Genomic DNA, 13231 nt, shown 5'->3' on the forward strand with positions numbered 1-13231 from the left:
CCATTTGAGGAGTACAAAGACAAGTGTATCTTGCCTACAGTCAAGCATGGTGGTGGGAGTGTCATGGTCTGGGGCTGCATGAGTGCTGCCGGCACTGTGGAGCTACAGTTCATTGAGGGAGCTACAGTTCATTGAGGGAGCTACAGTTCATTGAGGGAGCTACAGTTCATTGAGGGAACCATGAATGCCAACCTGTACTGTGACATACTGAAGCAGAGCATGATCCCCTCCCTTCAGAGACTGGGCCGCAGGGCAGTATTCCAACATGAAAATGACCCCAAACACACCTCCAAGACGACCACTGCCTTGCTAAAGAAGCTGAGGGTAAAGGTGATGGACTGGCCAAGCATGTCTCCAGACCTAAACCCTATTGAGCATCTGTGGGGCATCCTCAAACGGAAGGTGGAGGAGTGCAAGGTCTCTAACATCCACCAGCTCTGTGATGTCGTCATGGAGGAGTGGAAGAGGACTCCAGTGGCAACCTGTGAAGCTCTGGTGAACTCCATGCCCAAGAGGGTTAAGGCAGTGCGGGAAAATGATGGTGGTCACACAAAATATTGACACTTTGGGACCAATTTGGACATTTTCACTTAGGGGTGTACTCACTTCTGTTGCCAGCGGTTTAGACATTAATGGCTGTGTGTTGAGATATTTTGAGGGGACAGCAAATGTACACGGTTATACAAGCTGTACACTCGCTACTTTACATTGTAGCAAAGTTTCATTTCTTCAGTGTTGTCACATGAAAAGATATACTCAAATATTTACAAAAATTGTGAGGGGTGTACTCACTTTTGTGATATACAGTGCCTTGCGAAAGTATTCGGCCCCCTTGAACTTTGCGACCTTTTGCCACATTTCAGGCTTCAACATAAAGATTTAAAACTGTATTTTTTTGTGAAGAATCAACAACAAGTGGGACACAATCATGAAGTGGAACGACATTTATTGGATATTTCAAACTTTTTTAACAAATCCAAAACTGAAAAATTGGGCGTGCAAAATTATTCAGCCCCTTTACTTTCAGTGCAGCAAACTCTCTCCAGAAGTTCAGTGAGGATCTCTGAATGATACAATGTTGACCTAAATGACTAATGATGATAAATACAATCCACCTGTGTATAATCAAGTCTCTGTATAAATGCACCTGCACTGTGATAGTCTCAGAGGTCCGTTAAAAGCGCAGAGAGCATCATGAAGAACAAGGAACACACCAGGCAGGTCCGAGATACTGTTGTGAAGAAGTTTAAAGCCGGATTTGGATACAAAAATATTTCCCAAGCTTTAAACATCCCAAGGAGCACTGTGCAAGCGATAATATTGAAATGGAAGAAGTATCAGACCACTGCAAATCTGCCAAGACCTGGCCGTCCCTCTAAACTTTCAGCTCAAACAAGGAGAAGACTGATCAGAGATGCAGCCAAGAGGCCCATGATCACTCTGGATGAACTGCAGAGATCTACAGCTGAGGTGGGAGACTCTGTCCATAGGACAACAATCAGTCGTATATTGCACAAATCTGGCCTTTATGGAAGAGTGGCAAGAAGAAAGCCATTTCTTAAAGATATCCATAAAAAGTGTTGTTTAAAGTTTGCCACAAGCCACCTGGGAGACACACCAAACATGTGGAAGAAGGTGCTCTGGTCAGATGAAACCAAAATTGAACTTTTTGGCAACAATGCAAAACGTTATGTTTGGCGTAAAAGCAACACAGCTGAACACACCATCCCCACTGTCAAACATGGTGGTGGCAGCATCATGGTTTGGGCCTGCTTTTCTTCAGCAGGGACAGGGAAGATGGTTAAAATTGATGGATGGAGCCAAATACAGGACCATTCTGGAAGAAAACCTGATGGAGTCTGCAAAAGACCTGAGACTGGGACGGAGATTTGTCTTCCAACAAGACAATGATCCAAAACATAAAGCAAAATCTACAATGGAATGGTTCAAAAATAAACATATCCAGGTGTTAGAATGGCCAAGTCAAAGTCCAGACCTGAATCCAATCGAGAATCTGTGGAAAGAACTGAAAACTGCTGTTCACAAATGCTCTCCATCCAACCTCACTGAGCTCGAGCTGTTTTGCAAGGAGGAATGGGAAAAAATGTCAGTCTCTCGATGTGCAAAACTGATAGAGACATACCCCAAGCGACTTACAGCTGTAATCACAGCAAAAGGTGGCGCTACAAAGTATTAACTTAAGGGGGCTGAATAATTTTGCATGCCCAATTTTTCAGTTTTTGATTTGTTAAAAAAGTTTGAAATATCCAATAAATGTCGTTCCACTTCATGATTGTGTCCCACTTGTTGTTGATTCTTCACAAAAAAATACAGTTTTATATCTTTATGTTTGAAGCCTGAAATGTGGCAAAAGGTCGCAAAGTTCAAGGGGGCCGAATACTTTCGCAAGGCACTGTACGGTAGGTAGGTCAAGGATAGACTTGCTTCAATAAAGCTCTGTATTAAACTGTCAGAACATGTCACCTTGTTCCAGTAGTCCTTCTGATTGGACATGATCAGGAAACCACCGTCATCCACCAGGTAACACAGCAGGTCCTGCAGATAGAGGCACAGATGGACAACAATGACGACCCCTCCCTCCCCCACTGGAAGTCTGTTTAACTCAAAACGATATCTGAGTTTCAAGCATATTCTACCATTGAAAGCGTGATATTAACATTATTTCTAATCTTACTTCGCTGTTGGCGTCACAGTCCATCTCACAGCCACTGGTCGGTCCACACTGCCAAGAACAAATAATCATCAAGGATCGGCAAATTTTTTGGATTTCATATGTTTTTTGTGTGTGTTCAATTCCTGCTTGTCCTTATGTTTGTTACCGTTTGTTGGACTTGGCGGTTGTCACTTGTTGGACTTGTTTGGTTGCTAGCCAGGATCTTGAATTTGTCCACCCAGGCCTCAAGATCCAGCTTTACTCCAACCACTAGTCATACACAGAGGGAGAGACATTGAGATATTCCTAAAGACATGAGAGAGAAGGGTGGAGAGAGAGAGAGAGAGAAACATTTTCCTCCTACTGTTTCCCTCCAAATTCCAACTATGCCTGCAGTTGAGTAACAAACCATACTACTCATCATGTCTCCACCAATGCTAATGAACCCTTTCCTCCTAGAGTCCCAGAGTCCCGTGTGCGGGGGGAGCGCCGACGGCCCACCTGCAGGTTTGATTGTCTTCCCTCCCACTGTGATCTCCACTGCAGTGCTGACCAGGATCCCTATGGTGTCGTTCTCTGGATTCAGCAGCTCATCATTCACTGTATGGGAAGAGGAGAAGGAGGAAGAGGAGGAGCAAGAGGAAGCACACAGAGGAGACAGGAGGGATAGAGGAAGAGGAGGAGCAAGAGGAAGCACACAGAGGAGACAGGATGGATAGAGGAAGAGGAGGAGGAGGAAGAGCAAGACGAAGCACACAGAGGCGACAGGAAGGATAGAGGAAGAGGAGGAGGAGGAGCAAGAGGAAGCACACAGAGGAGACAGGATGGATAGAGGAGGAGGAGGAGACACAGAGGAGGCAGGAAGGGATGGAGAGAACAACAAACAAGTCAACATAAACAGATCCCATAAGGATTTTAGTAGTAGCGCCTGGGTGGTGGTGAGACAGATGATTACTCACAGGTGCGATAAGGCGCTCTGAAGATGTAGCCCTTGTTGTCCAGACTACGACGGTAATAGCTGGCGTTAAAAGGCTCAGGGTCCTCCTCCCAGGTCTCTGCAGCCCTGAGGATGAGCAACGACATTAAAAGTCATGGACAGAGCCAGGGCAAGAAGCTACTAAACTGTAACGTATAATGGCAGCTGCCTTGGTCCCAACTATCCTGGATATTTAGTACCGGTTTATGTGTTTGTTTACAAGCAAGATGATGAAAACATACAATTTTTTGATACATTTTAGGCACTTGCCTTTGGCACTTGAAGATGGTCCAATGTTTTAAACAAATGTTTGGGAGGCTTCACATGCAATGTACTGTACATACAACTTTGAAGGAAAGTTAGGTAGATTAATGAAATACTCACTTGTTGGGAAAAACTCTTGTAATTCCTCCATCTGTTGCAGCAAACACTGCCAAAAAGCCATATCTGCAAACCAGAACAGGAGCGTGAGAATACAGGATGTACACAAACAAATAGTACACATGCAGTCCTCTACTCACGTGGTGAGGTCTTTGGTCTTCCACACCTTCTCCACCAGCTGTCTGATGATGCCCGTGTCCAGGATGAGGTTATGAAGGAGCAGGTTGTCACCTGTTTTAGACCACAGGGAGGAAGGGGACATGCTTTAAGAGGCATTATGATGGTCAGCAAATTGTTGATTGAGATTGTGCATTCAAACACTGCGCACGGATGTAAAAAACGTAAGCAATGAGAACTCTGATCCTGCCATTACATTTCCACAAATGACGAGGTTGCGCTAAGAAAAGAGAGGTCGTCTCTCCCGAGGGAAATGGAGGGACTCACATTGTTTGGAGTCGGGAGTCACCTTCTCCATGAGAGCGATGAAGTTGAGCAGGAAGTCAGTGTTGTTGTTGGAGAGCTCCAGCTCATTGCAGTATTCCCTGAGGACAGTCAGCGGTGACATTTTTTTAGCCCCAACAACAGTTGAGAACAAACACACACATACAGTATCTGGCTTCCCACTTGCCTCTTACAGTATATCCTTTGAGCCGGGATACGGACGGCACTGATTTACAATGCATGAACCCGAATGCACATTCCCAAACACTCTCACAGCACACTCATAGAACTCATGCATGTCCTGCGGTTGTCAGGATATTCAAACATGCTGACGAGACGGGCTGTCAGAGTGAAATATGGCATAGAGGAGGGCTGGTGAACGCAGCACACACTGACAGCAGACTGAGTGAATACACTTGTCAGTCTCTCAGCACAGAGCTGGGAGCTTACAGGATGAAGGTCTGATCACGGCAAAAAGAAAACATGCAAATGAGGGGATTTTCAGTCACTTTTTTTTATATACCCGTTAACGTTATATCTTTATCTTTATTTTCTCGAGATTACATACTGAACAACCTCTGGAATATGCAAACACACACACACAAAACCATGCGGCACCAACGGGCGACATGCAAAAAGTGTGTGGGAGCACAGGAACGGTGCTTGGGGCAGGGAGGGTCCGTTTTGGGATGGGAGGGGTTACTTGGGCGGGAAGGGAGAAGGGTTGAATGCACTGAAATTCCAAATAAGTGGGCTATATAAATGATGTTGTTTTCAGAATCAGCTAAATAAAACAAAAGTGTCCTCACACTTCTCACTTTGTCAACAAAAAACACACAAAGTCAAACCAGGATATGAGAAAACCAACAGCAACAACAGCAACAATAACAACAACATAATCAAAATCACAGTCTTGAACCCCACAAGAAAAAAATGAGAGGTGTGACTGACAATAACAGATGACCCGTGGCTGAGGAGACTTATTGGTGTGACGTTGAAGTGTTGGGGGTTGAGGGATTGGGGTTTGGGCATGGTGGTGGTGAATAATAAACAGGATAATGCTGTGGGCTGAAGGTGATGGATAATAAACAGGGTAATGCTGTGGGCTGAAGGTGGTGGACAATAAACAGGGTAATGCTGTGTGCTGAAGGTGATGGATAATAAACAGGGTAATGCTGTGGGCTGAAGGTGGCGGATAATAAACAGGGTAATGCTGTGGGCTGAAGGTGGTGGATAATAAGCAGGGTAATGCTGTGGGCTGAAGGTGGTGGACAATAAACAGGGTAATGCTGTGGGCTGAAGGTGATGGATAATAAACAGGGTAATGCTGTGGGCTGAAGGTGGGGGATAATACGCAGGGTAATGCTGTGGGCTGAAGGTGGTGGATAATAAACAGGGTAATGCTGTGAGCTGAAGGTGAGGGATATTAAACAGGGTAATGCCGTGGGCTGAAGGTGGTGGATAATAAACAGGGTAATGCTGTGGGCTGAAGGTGGCGGATAATAAACAGGGTAATGCCGTGGGCTGAAGGTGGCGGATAATAAACAGGATAATGTCGTGGGCTGAAGGTGCGGGATAATAAACAGGGTAATGCTGTGGGCTGAAGGTGATGGATAATAAACAGGGTAATGTCGTGGGCTGAAGGTGATGGATAATAAACAGGGTAATGCTGTGGGCTGAAAGTGGCGGATAATAAACAGGGTAATGTCGTGGGCTGAAGGTGTCGGATAATAAACAGGGTAATGCTGTGGGCTGAAGGTGATGGATAATAAACAGGGTAATGCTGTGGGCTGAAGGTGGTGGACAATAAACAGGGTAATGCTGTGGGCTGAAGGTGGTGGATAATAAGCTGGGTAATGCTGTGGGCTGAAGGTGGTGGACAATAAACAGGGTAATGCTGTAGGCTGAAGGTGGTGGAAAATAAACAGGGTAATGCTGTGGGCTGAAGGTGGTGGATAATAAACAGGGTAATGCTGTGGGCTGGATGTGGTGGATAATAAATAGGGTAATGCTGTGGGCTGAAGGTGGCGGATAATAAACAGGGTAATGCTGTGGGCTGGATGTGGTGGATAATAAATAGGGTAATGCTGTGGGCTGAAGGTGGCGGATAATAAACAGGGTAATGCTGTGGGCTGGATGTGGTGGATAATAAATAGGGTAATGCTGTGGGCTGAAGGTGGCGGATAATAAACAGGGTAATGCTGTGGGCTGAAGGTGGTGAATAAACACCACAGTGTGGACCATCAAAACAAATGGGAAGACAGCAAGCATTCACACAGGGCTACCTGGGAGCTATGAATACATGTCCTTCAGACTCAAAACTGTTTGGCAGCAGAGATTCAAAATCTGCAACAGAAAGGGGAAGATTATCTGGGAAGAGCCATGAGCCGAGCAGTGGGGCACTCTGGGTACACAGCGGCTGTTCTTCAGGGTGCAGGGAGCGCGGAAGGGAGTTACCATAGCAACACCGAAGAAGAATCATGGGGGATACACCAGCATTAGCCAATATGGTGCCTCAAATGCAACCTGACTCTGCCTTTAACAGTTTCAACCAGCACTCACTTTCTTACTCATTTTCCACTTTAGTTCATCACCATTGAGAAATCGTCACCAGATCAAGCCAACCATTGTGATTTGATTTTGAAGTTAACTGTTCTTTTTTTTAAGTCGGAGAACTGACTCCCATCACACACCATGACGGGAAGTGAGTTCTCAGACAGATTAACCCATAATGAGTGCATTTCACAGGCAGGCATCAACATGGCCAACTATTGCAGGGAGAGGTGGTGGCGCAGGGGTCCTGATGGAAGTGGTCACCCCTCAGACTGGCAGGGGACACGGCTCAGAGAGACACACAATCAGGGGAAATGCATTGCATTGTGAAGGGCATATCAATGGGCAACTTGCTTTACCTCTAGTAAGCTAACCTAATTTGTTTTTATTCAGATAAATACGTTTTTTGTTATATCTATGATTCTCTGAACCTCATTAAATACAGCAATATATCTATTGTTATCTGACTTCCTTTACATTTCAGATCATCTCTATAAACCATGAGAAAGTAGATGAGACGTAGATATTTGACAACGAATTAATTGAAGGCCTGACTGCAGTTCTACGAGTGCCCAGGTAGTGTCGCGCCCACAGTGCCGTGCACATCCGGGTCATGGTTGTTTTTTAGGATGAAGTAGAGGGCCGTTCCCCCAGCAGTCTGAGGGCTGATAGGGGGAGGAAGGAGACAAGCTGATGGAGACAGGGGTTACAGAGGGACGACACACGAGGCAGGCGCCACGGGGCGCTCTGCCACGTACCCGACAACATGAGAGGACCAGAGTGGTCCACAGTGTGGCCCTAAAGAGATCCGTCAGCAGCACTAACACTAGCTACTGTAACATGGGCGAACAATTCAGTTGAGCTAACTAACACAGCCTGTTGTTCTAATACGGAGTCAACTTCAGGAACGCTAACATGCTAAACAAGCTTAGTAAGGCTAACATGGACGAACAATTCAGTTGAGCTAACTAACACAGTCTGTTGTTCTAATATGGGCTCAACTTCAGTAGGTAACATGCTAAATAACCTCAAGGCTAACATGGGGACTAAATCACCTGGGCTTAAACAGCTTGGCTAAAACTGCAGGTGGCCTTAGTCAAGCTAACATATTAATAGCCTAAATGCAGCAATCACGATGATGTTGTAAATAGTTAATAAACCGCGGTGACATTCTTAGACGTACTACCATGGGGGGGGGGGATCAATGGACTCAAATGAGACTCAAATAGGACCAGCCTTAGTTATACTCATATAAAACAATGGAGTTAACTTCAGTTTGTTGAACTACGTTATAATGACAAAATAGGCTTTAACATTACAGGGAGGCTTTCGCCTGCTCTAGTGTGAGGACAGTTAAGATGGAGAACGTCCTTAGCTCCACCGGGACTTTTGGAAGCGATGGCGGCTCCCTCAACTCCTGTACACTGGTGTGAGAGTTAAGACATCCTTTCAGCTACAATGGCATTGTAAGACAGGGAGAGAGACAGAGAGATGGAGGGGAGGAGAAAAAAAGGAAAGAGAGAGAGAGAGAGAGAGAGAGAGAGCGAAGGATAGAGACACAACCAGAGAGCTATCCACAGAGGGGAGGTGTAGAGGGACGAAATACAAAAAGGTTTTAACAGAGAACGTGGATATTAGCTGTCTTCTTTGGGTGTTTGGGGGTGTTAGAGACCGGAGAGTGACTGAAGCACCAGAGACGTGGGGGTGAGGTTGGAGACTGGAGGAGCCATCGTGAAAGAGATGGGGTCTAAGCTGCAGCAGGAGGGTGGGTGGGTGGGTGGAGAGTGAGGAGGAAGAGGAGAACGAGTAGGAGGAAGAGGAGGGTCTTGAAGGCAAGACGGGCAGGAACAGAGGCAAGCAGGCTGGGACAGGTGAGGGTGGGGGGGGGCAGCGAGGGTGGGAGGAGGTTGAGGTGTGGGAAGAGGCAGCAGTAGGGAGTAGGAGGTAAAGGTAGGGAATGTGGACCAATATGGAGTATACTTGCCCTTCGTGTATGGAACTGTGTGGATCCGTCAGAGAAGTAGTGAGCAAGAAAAGAAACAGGGGGTAGGGGAAGGGGGAGGGGGGAGGGGGTCACAGACAATATTTTATTCAATTATTATTTGAATAAAAATATTGCTTTTTCAAAAGAAAGAAACCAATTAAGTCAAACAGACGATAAAGGAAAATAAATGAAGAACAAACACCTTTTTTGCAAGAGCAAACAAGAAACTGAACAGAATGAGGACAAAGGAAAACCAGGAAGTCGAGAAACAGAACGAAAGAAGAAACCGTAAAGGACAAAAAAAAAAAAAAACTGAGAAAGTTAACCATGGAGGTTCCCAAAATAAACAGAACAGAACGAACCAGGAAGAGAGCGGACCAACAGGGTCTGGAGAAAGAAAGCATGAGAGAGACAACAGGTGTCCCCATTCAGACCCACTGAACCCAAACTCCCACAGAGGAAGGACAGACCCTCGTCACGGGCCGTGGGAGTTTATCTACTGAATGATTCCAAAGCTAAATACAAAACAGCAACAAGGAACAGTCCAACAGAAAATGATCACACATCTAGGAACTCAACAGGAACACAACTCAATAGAAACCATAATCAAAACGCGAGAGAAAAGAGTGAAAAGCATGCCTGTTTTCACCGGTTTGGAAACATCAAAAAAGTTTCAAACACAGACGCTTCAGAATCATTGCTTGTTGGTGGAGAAGAGGCGAGAGCATTTGGCAAATAAAAATAATAGCACAAAGACACCATTATTTTCACCTTAATAACACAGTAAAACCACAGCTTTCACCTTTCTGTCATTTTCAGATTTTTTCTTCAACAGTTGTGAAGAAAAAAAATCACCATAGTGTACAGCACAGTATGAAGACAGGAGGGTAGATAGGGGGGGGTGGGGAGATGAAAGAGTTTCACTCCCTAGATGTCCCTGTCACAGGGGAGGAGAGGGGGGCGAAAAGAGGAGAGGGGTATAGAGGAATGCTCCACTCTGATCGTCCCTGCGATGGTGTTCGCTGGAGACCCCGGATGCAGGACTTAGTAAGGGGGGGGGGGCGTAAGGTCACATTTGGGAGAGAGAGAAAGAGTAGAGAGAGAGGGCTGGTGTTGGGTGTCTCCTGGTACTTACACTGCACCTGCAGGATCTGGTCACTCAGGTTAGCCTTGATGTGGTTCTCACTGTACGTGGGCAGAACCAGCCCGAGACTGGAGTGGTGAGGCAGACACAGAACAACATCAGCATCCTAGTATTTAAGTCCTAATACACACGCGCACGTGCACCGCCACACACAGAGCCTTCGCCTTGGACACAAATGACAGCATTCTCTAATCGGGAGGTGTGAACAACCTGCACTCAAAACAACACAAGAGGTTTAAATGATCAGAGAAACACAGCAACTGTTTCAGCTTAACGATGTGCTAATAGAACTGAAGAGTGGGACCGTGTTCAAGTCAGCTGGCTCCACAGAAACCAACACCTGGCTCCTAGCCAACAGAGATAAAAAAAAAATACATTTATAAAAAAAAAACATTTCTAGGTCTATTGAATATCATAAAATGTAATTTGCAAAGTGTTGCCTGGAGGAAATGGTGTTATAATGTCACTTGGAGATGGATACAATGCATAGAGCATGCAGTTATTTTGTGCTTTATGATCCCATTACAGTTATTTTACAAGAGAAAGGAGTGTGTGTCTTAATTTGTGGTGATTTCAGTGAATAATCCACTATGCAGAAAGCAAATTTTGTGGATACTCATGGTTGATAGACGGAGCCCATATTTCTACACACCAGTGCTTGATAAATGACACTCGTCGAAAGCACGTTTCTGAGATGTAGAGATGGGTTATAGATCTTTATCCACAGGGTAACAGGGGGTCTGAACTCACCTCCAGGTCTCAGTCTTACCGCCAGGGTCGTATACGGTTGGAAACTGTAGCAAACTATTTTGCAACGGAGAACGTCTTGCAACGAAAACAAGCTTCTTATTGGACAAGTTCAGGTAGTCCCTCCCCTCTGTTTGGTTTCTAGAGAATTCTACCCAGATGAAGGCTGGTTGCTTAGCACCCACCTGTAATCTGTGCCTTCCACCGGTGTCCAGGTGTATGTCCGCATAGCCTCATCAATGTACCTCTGCAATCAGACAACAACACTCTGATCAGCATCAGAATCCCTTCCTCAATTTTGCTGTATTGTTTTGAAAAATACTAAATCTAAGTAACGCACACACATACATATATATATATATATATATATGCCTTTGGAAAGAATTCAGACCCCTTGACTTTTTCTACATTTTGTTATGTTACAGCTTTATTCTAAAATGGATAAAAAATGTTTTACAAATCTTCAGCAATATACACACAATACTCAATAACTTAATTGAGGTCCACCTGTGTTAAATTACATTTATCGGACATGATTTGGAAAGGCACACCTGTCTATATAAGGTCCCACAGTTGACAGTGCATTTCAGAGCAAAAACCAAGCCATGAGGTTGAAGGAATTGCCCCTAGAGCTCTGAGACAGGATTGTGATGAGGTACAGATCTGGGGAAGGGTATCACTCTGACAGAGCTCTAGAGTTCCTCTGTGGAGATGGGAGAACCTTCCAGAAGGACAATCATCTCTGCAGCACTCCACCAATCATGCCTTTACGGAAGAGTGGCCAGACGGAAGCCTCTCCTCAGTAAAAGGCACATGACAGCCCACTTGGAGTTTGCCAAAAGGCACCTAAAGGACTCTCAGGCCATGAGAAACAAGATTCTCTGGTCTGATGAAACCAAGATTGGAATTCTCTGGCCTGAATGAAAAGCGTCACGTCTGGAGGAAACCTGCAACCATGCTGTGTTTTTCAGAGGAAGGGACTGGGAGACTAGTCAGAATCGAGAGAAAGATGAACGGAGCAAAGTATAGAGAGACCCTTGATGATAACCTGTTCCAGAGCGCTCAGAACCTCAGACTGGGGTGAAGGTTCATCTTCCAACAGGACAACAACTCTAAGCACACAGCCAAGACAATGCAGGAGTGACTTCGGGACAAGTATCTGAATGTCCTTGTGTGGCCGGGCCGTAGCTCGTACTTGAATTCGATCAAACATCTCTGGAGAGACCTGAAAATAGCTGTGCAGCGATGCTCCCCATCCAACCTGGCAGAGCTTGAGAGGATCCGCAGAGGAAAATGGGAAAAACTCCCCAAATACAGGTGTGCCAAGCTTGCAGCGTCATACCCAAGAAGACTCAATGCTGTAATCGCTGCCAAAGGTGCTGAGTAAAGGGTCTGAATACTTATGTAAATATGCTATTTCAGTTTTTTGTATTTGTTATAAATTAGCGACAATGTCTAACACCCTGTTTTTACTTTGTCATTATGGGGTATTGCGTGTACATTGATGAGGGACAAACAAAAATATGTATTACATTTTAGAATGAAGCTGTAACTTAACAAAATGTGGAAAAAGTCAAGGGGTCTGAATACTTTCCGAAGGCACCGTATATATAAAGAATCTCTTCCTCAAAAACAACTTGAACTGTAGTACAACAAGTTGTACGGTAGTCCTAACTCAAGTTATTCTGGATGGGACCGGCACGGATCATATATTGATGACTTGCCTCATCAACTGACTTAATGAGGGTCTTGATTTTCCTTTGCCCTGTTTTTCCATCAATCATGTCACGACGGATCTGCGAGAGAGCGAGGGATAGAAACAGACAGAATATGAGACGGAGAAAGAAAATGACAAGGAAATGACAAAGGCAAAAGGGAGATGGAGAGTTACTTCTACGCTAACCAAAACCAGCTGTAACATTTGATTCAACAGTTTGGTCACGGGACCACTGTAATACAGTTGTAGTTGAAATGTTAGAGATGTGTGGGTGTTCAGGTGATCACTGTCTTTACCTCCTCCTTTTTACTGTCCTCCAGCTCAGCATCCAGGAAGTCCAGAGTGACAGGCTCTCTGAAGTTAATGGTCTGCGAGAGAGAGAGACATGCAGCCAACCAGACACCAGGAATAATACCCGTATCTGGGTAGAAAATCCAAGACCTCCAGAACAGAGAAATACAAATGATATATAGAACTAGAGTCAGTAGGAGTGATTTGAGGACAGTTTGGGTCCTACCTTAGGTTGTAAGTTGGGGTGCAGGAGCAAATAGCCATTTTTGTCGATTGCATACGTGTATCCATTGGCTCCAAGCTGTAGGGACAGAGTTGAGACT

At 45.1% G+C, this 13231-nt stretch overlaps 1 protein-coding gene across 4 annotated transcripts in view; it reads right to left on the reverse strand.

Annotated features, from left to right (window-relative positions):
- LOC110527806 (voltage-dependent calcium channel subunit alpha-2/delta-2) overlaps window positions 1–13231 on the reverse strand; it is a 294926-nt gene that overhangs the window by 8797 nt on the left and 272898 nt on the right. For 2 of the 4 annotated variants that reach the window (XM_036983280.1, XM_036983282.1), the window contains 15 exons: window positions 13135–13209; window positions 12914–12985; window positions 12625–12696; window positions 11086–11147; window positions 10145–10221; window positions 9010–9024; window positions 6758–6818; window positions 4476–4573; window positions 4172–4262; window positions 4035–4097; window positions 3634–3737; window positions 3176–3274; window positions 2841–2944; window positions 2696–2743; window positions 2485–2556 (listed from right to left, as the gene is read on the reverse strand). In XM_036983280.1, coding sequence (XP_036839175.1) covers window positions 2485–2556; window positions 2696–2743; window positions 2841–2944; window positions 3176–3274; window positions 3634–3737; window positions 4035–4097; window positions 4172–4262; window positions 4476–4573; window positions 6758–6818; window positions 9010–9024; window positions 10145–10221; window positions 11086–11147; window positions 12625–12696; window positions 12914–12985; window positions 13135–13209 — 1113 coding nt within the window. Of the gene's footprint in view, window positions 1–2484; window positions 2557–2695; window positions 2744–2840; window positions 2945–3175; window positions 3275–3633; window positions 3738–4034; window positions 4098–4171; window positions 4263–4475; window positions 4574–6757; window positions 6843–9009; window positions 9025–10144; window positions 10222–11085; window positions 11148–12624; window positions 12697–12913; window positions 12986–13134; window positions 13210–13231 lie in introns of all 4 variants that reach the window. The other 2 variants (XM_036983281.1, XM_036983283.1) reach the window with 2 other exon arrangements.

Source organism: Oncorhynchus mykiss, chromosome 7 (assembly GCF_013265735.2).
Source record: "Oncorhynchus mykiss isolate Arlee chromosome 7, USDA_OmykA_1.1, whole genome shotgun sequence".
Taxonomy (NCBI): domain Eukaryota; kingdom Metazoa; phylum Chordata; class Actinopteri; order Salmoniformes; family Salmonidae; genus Oncorhynchus; species Oncorhynchus mykiss.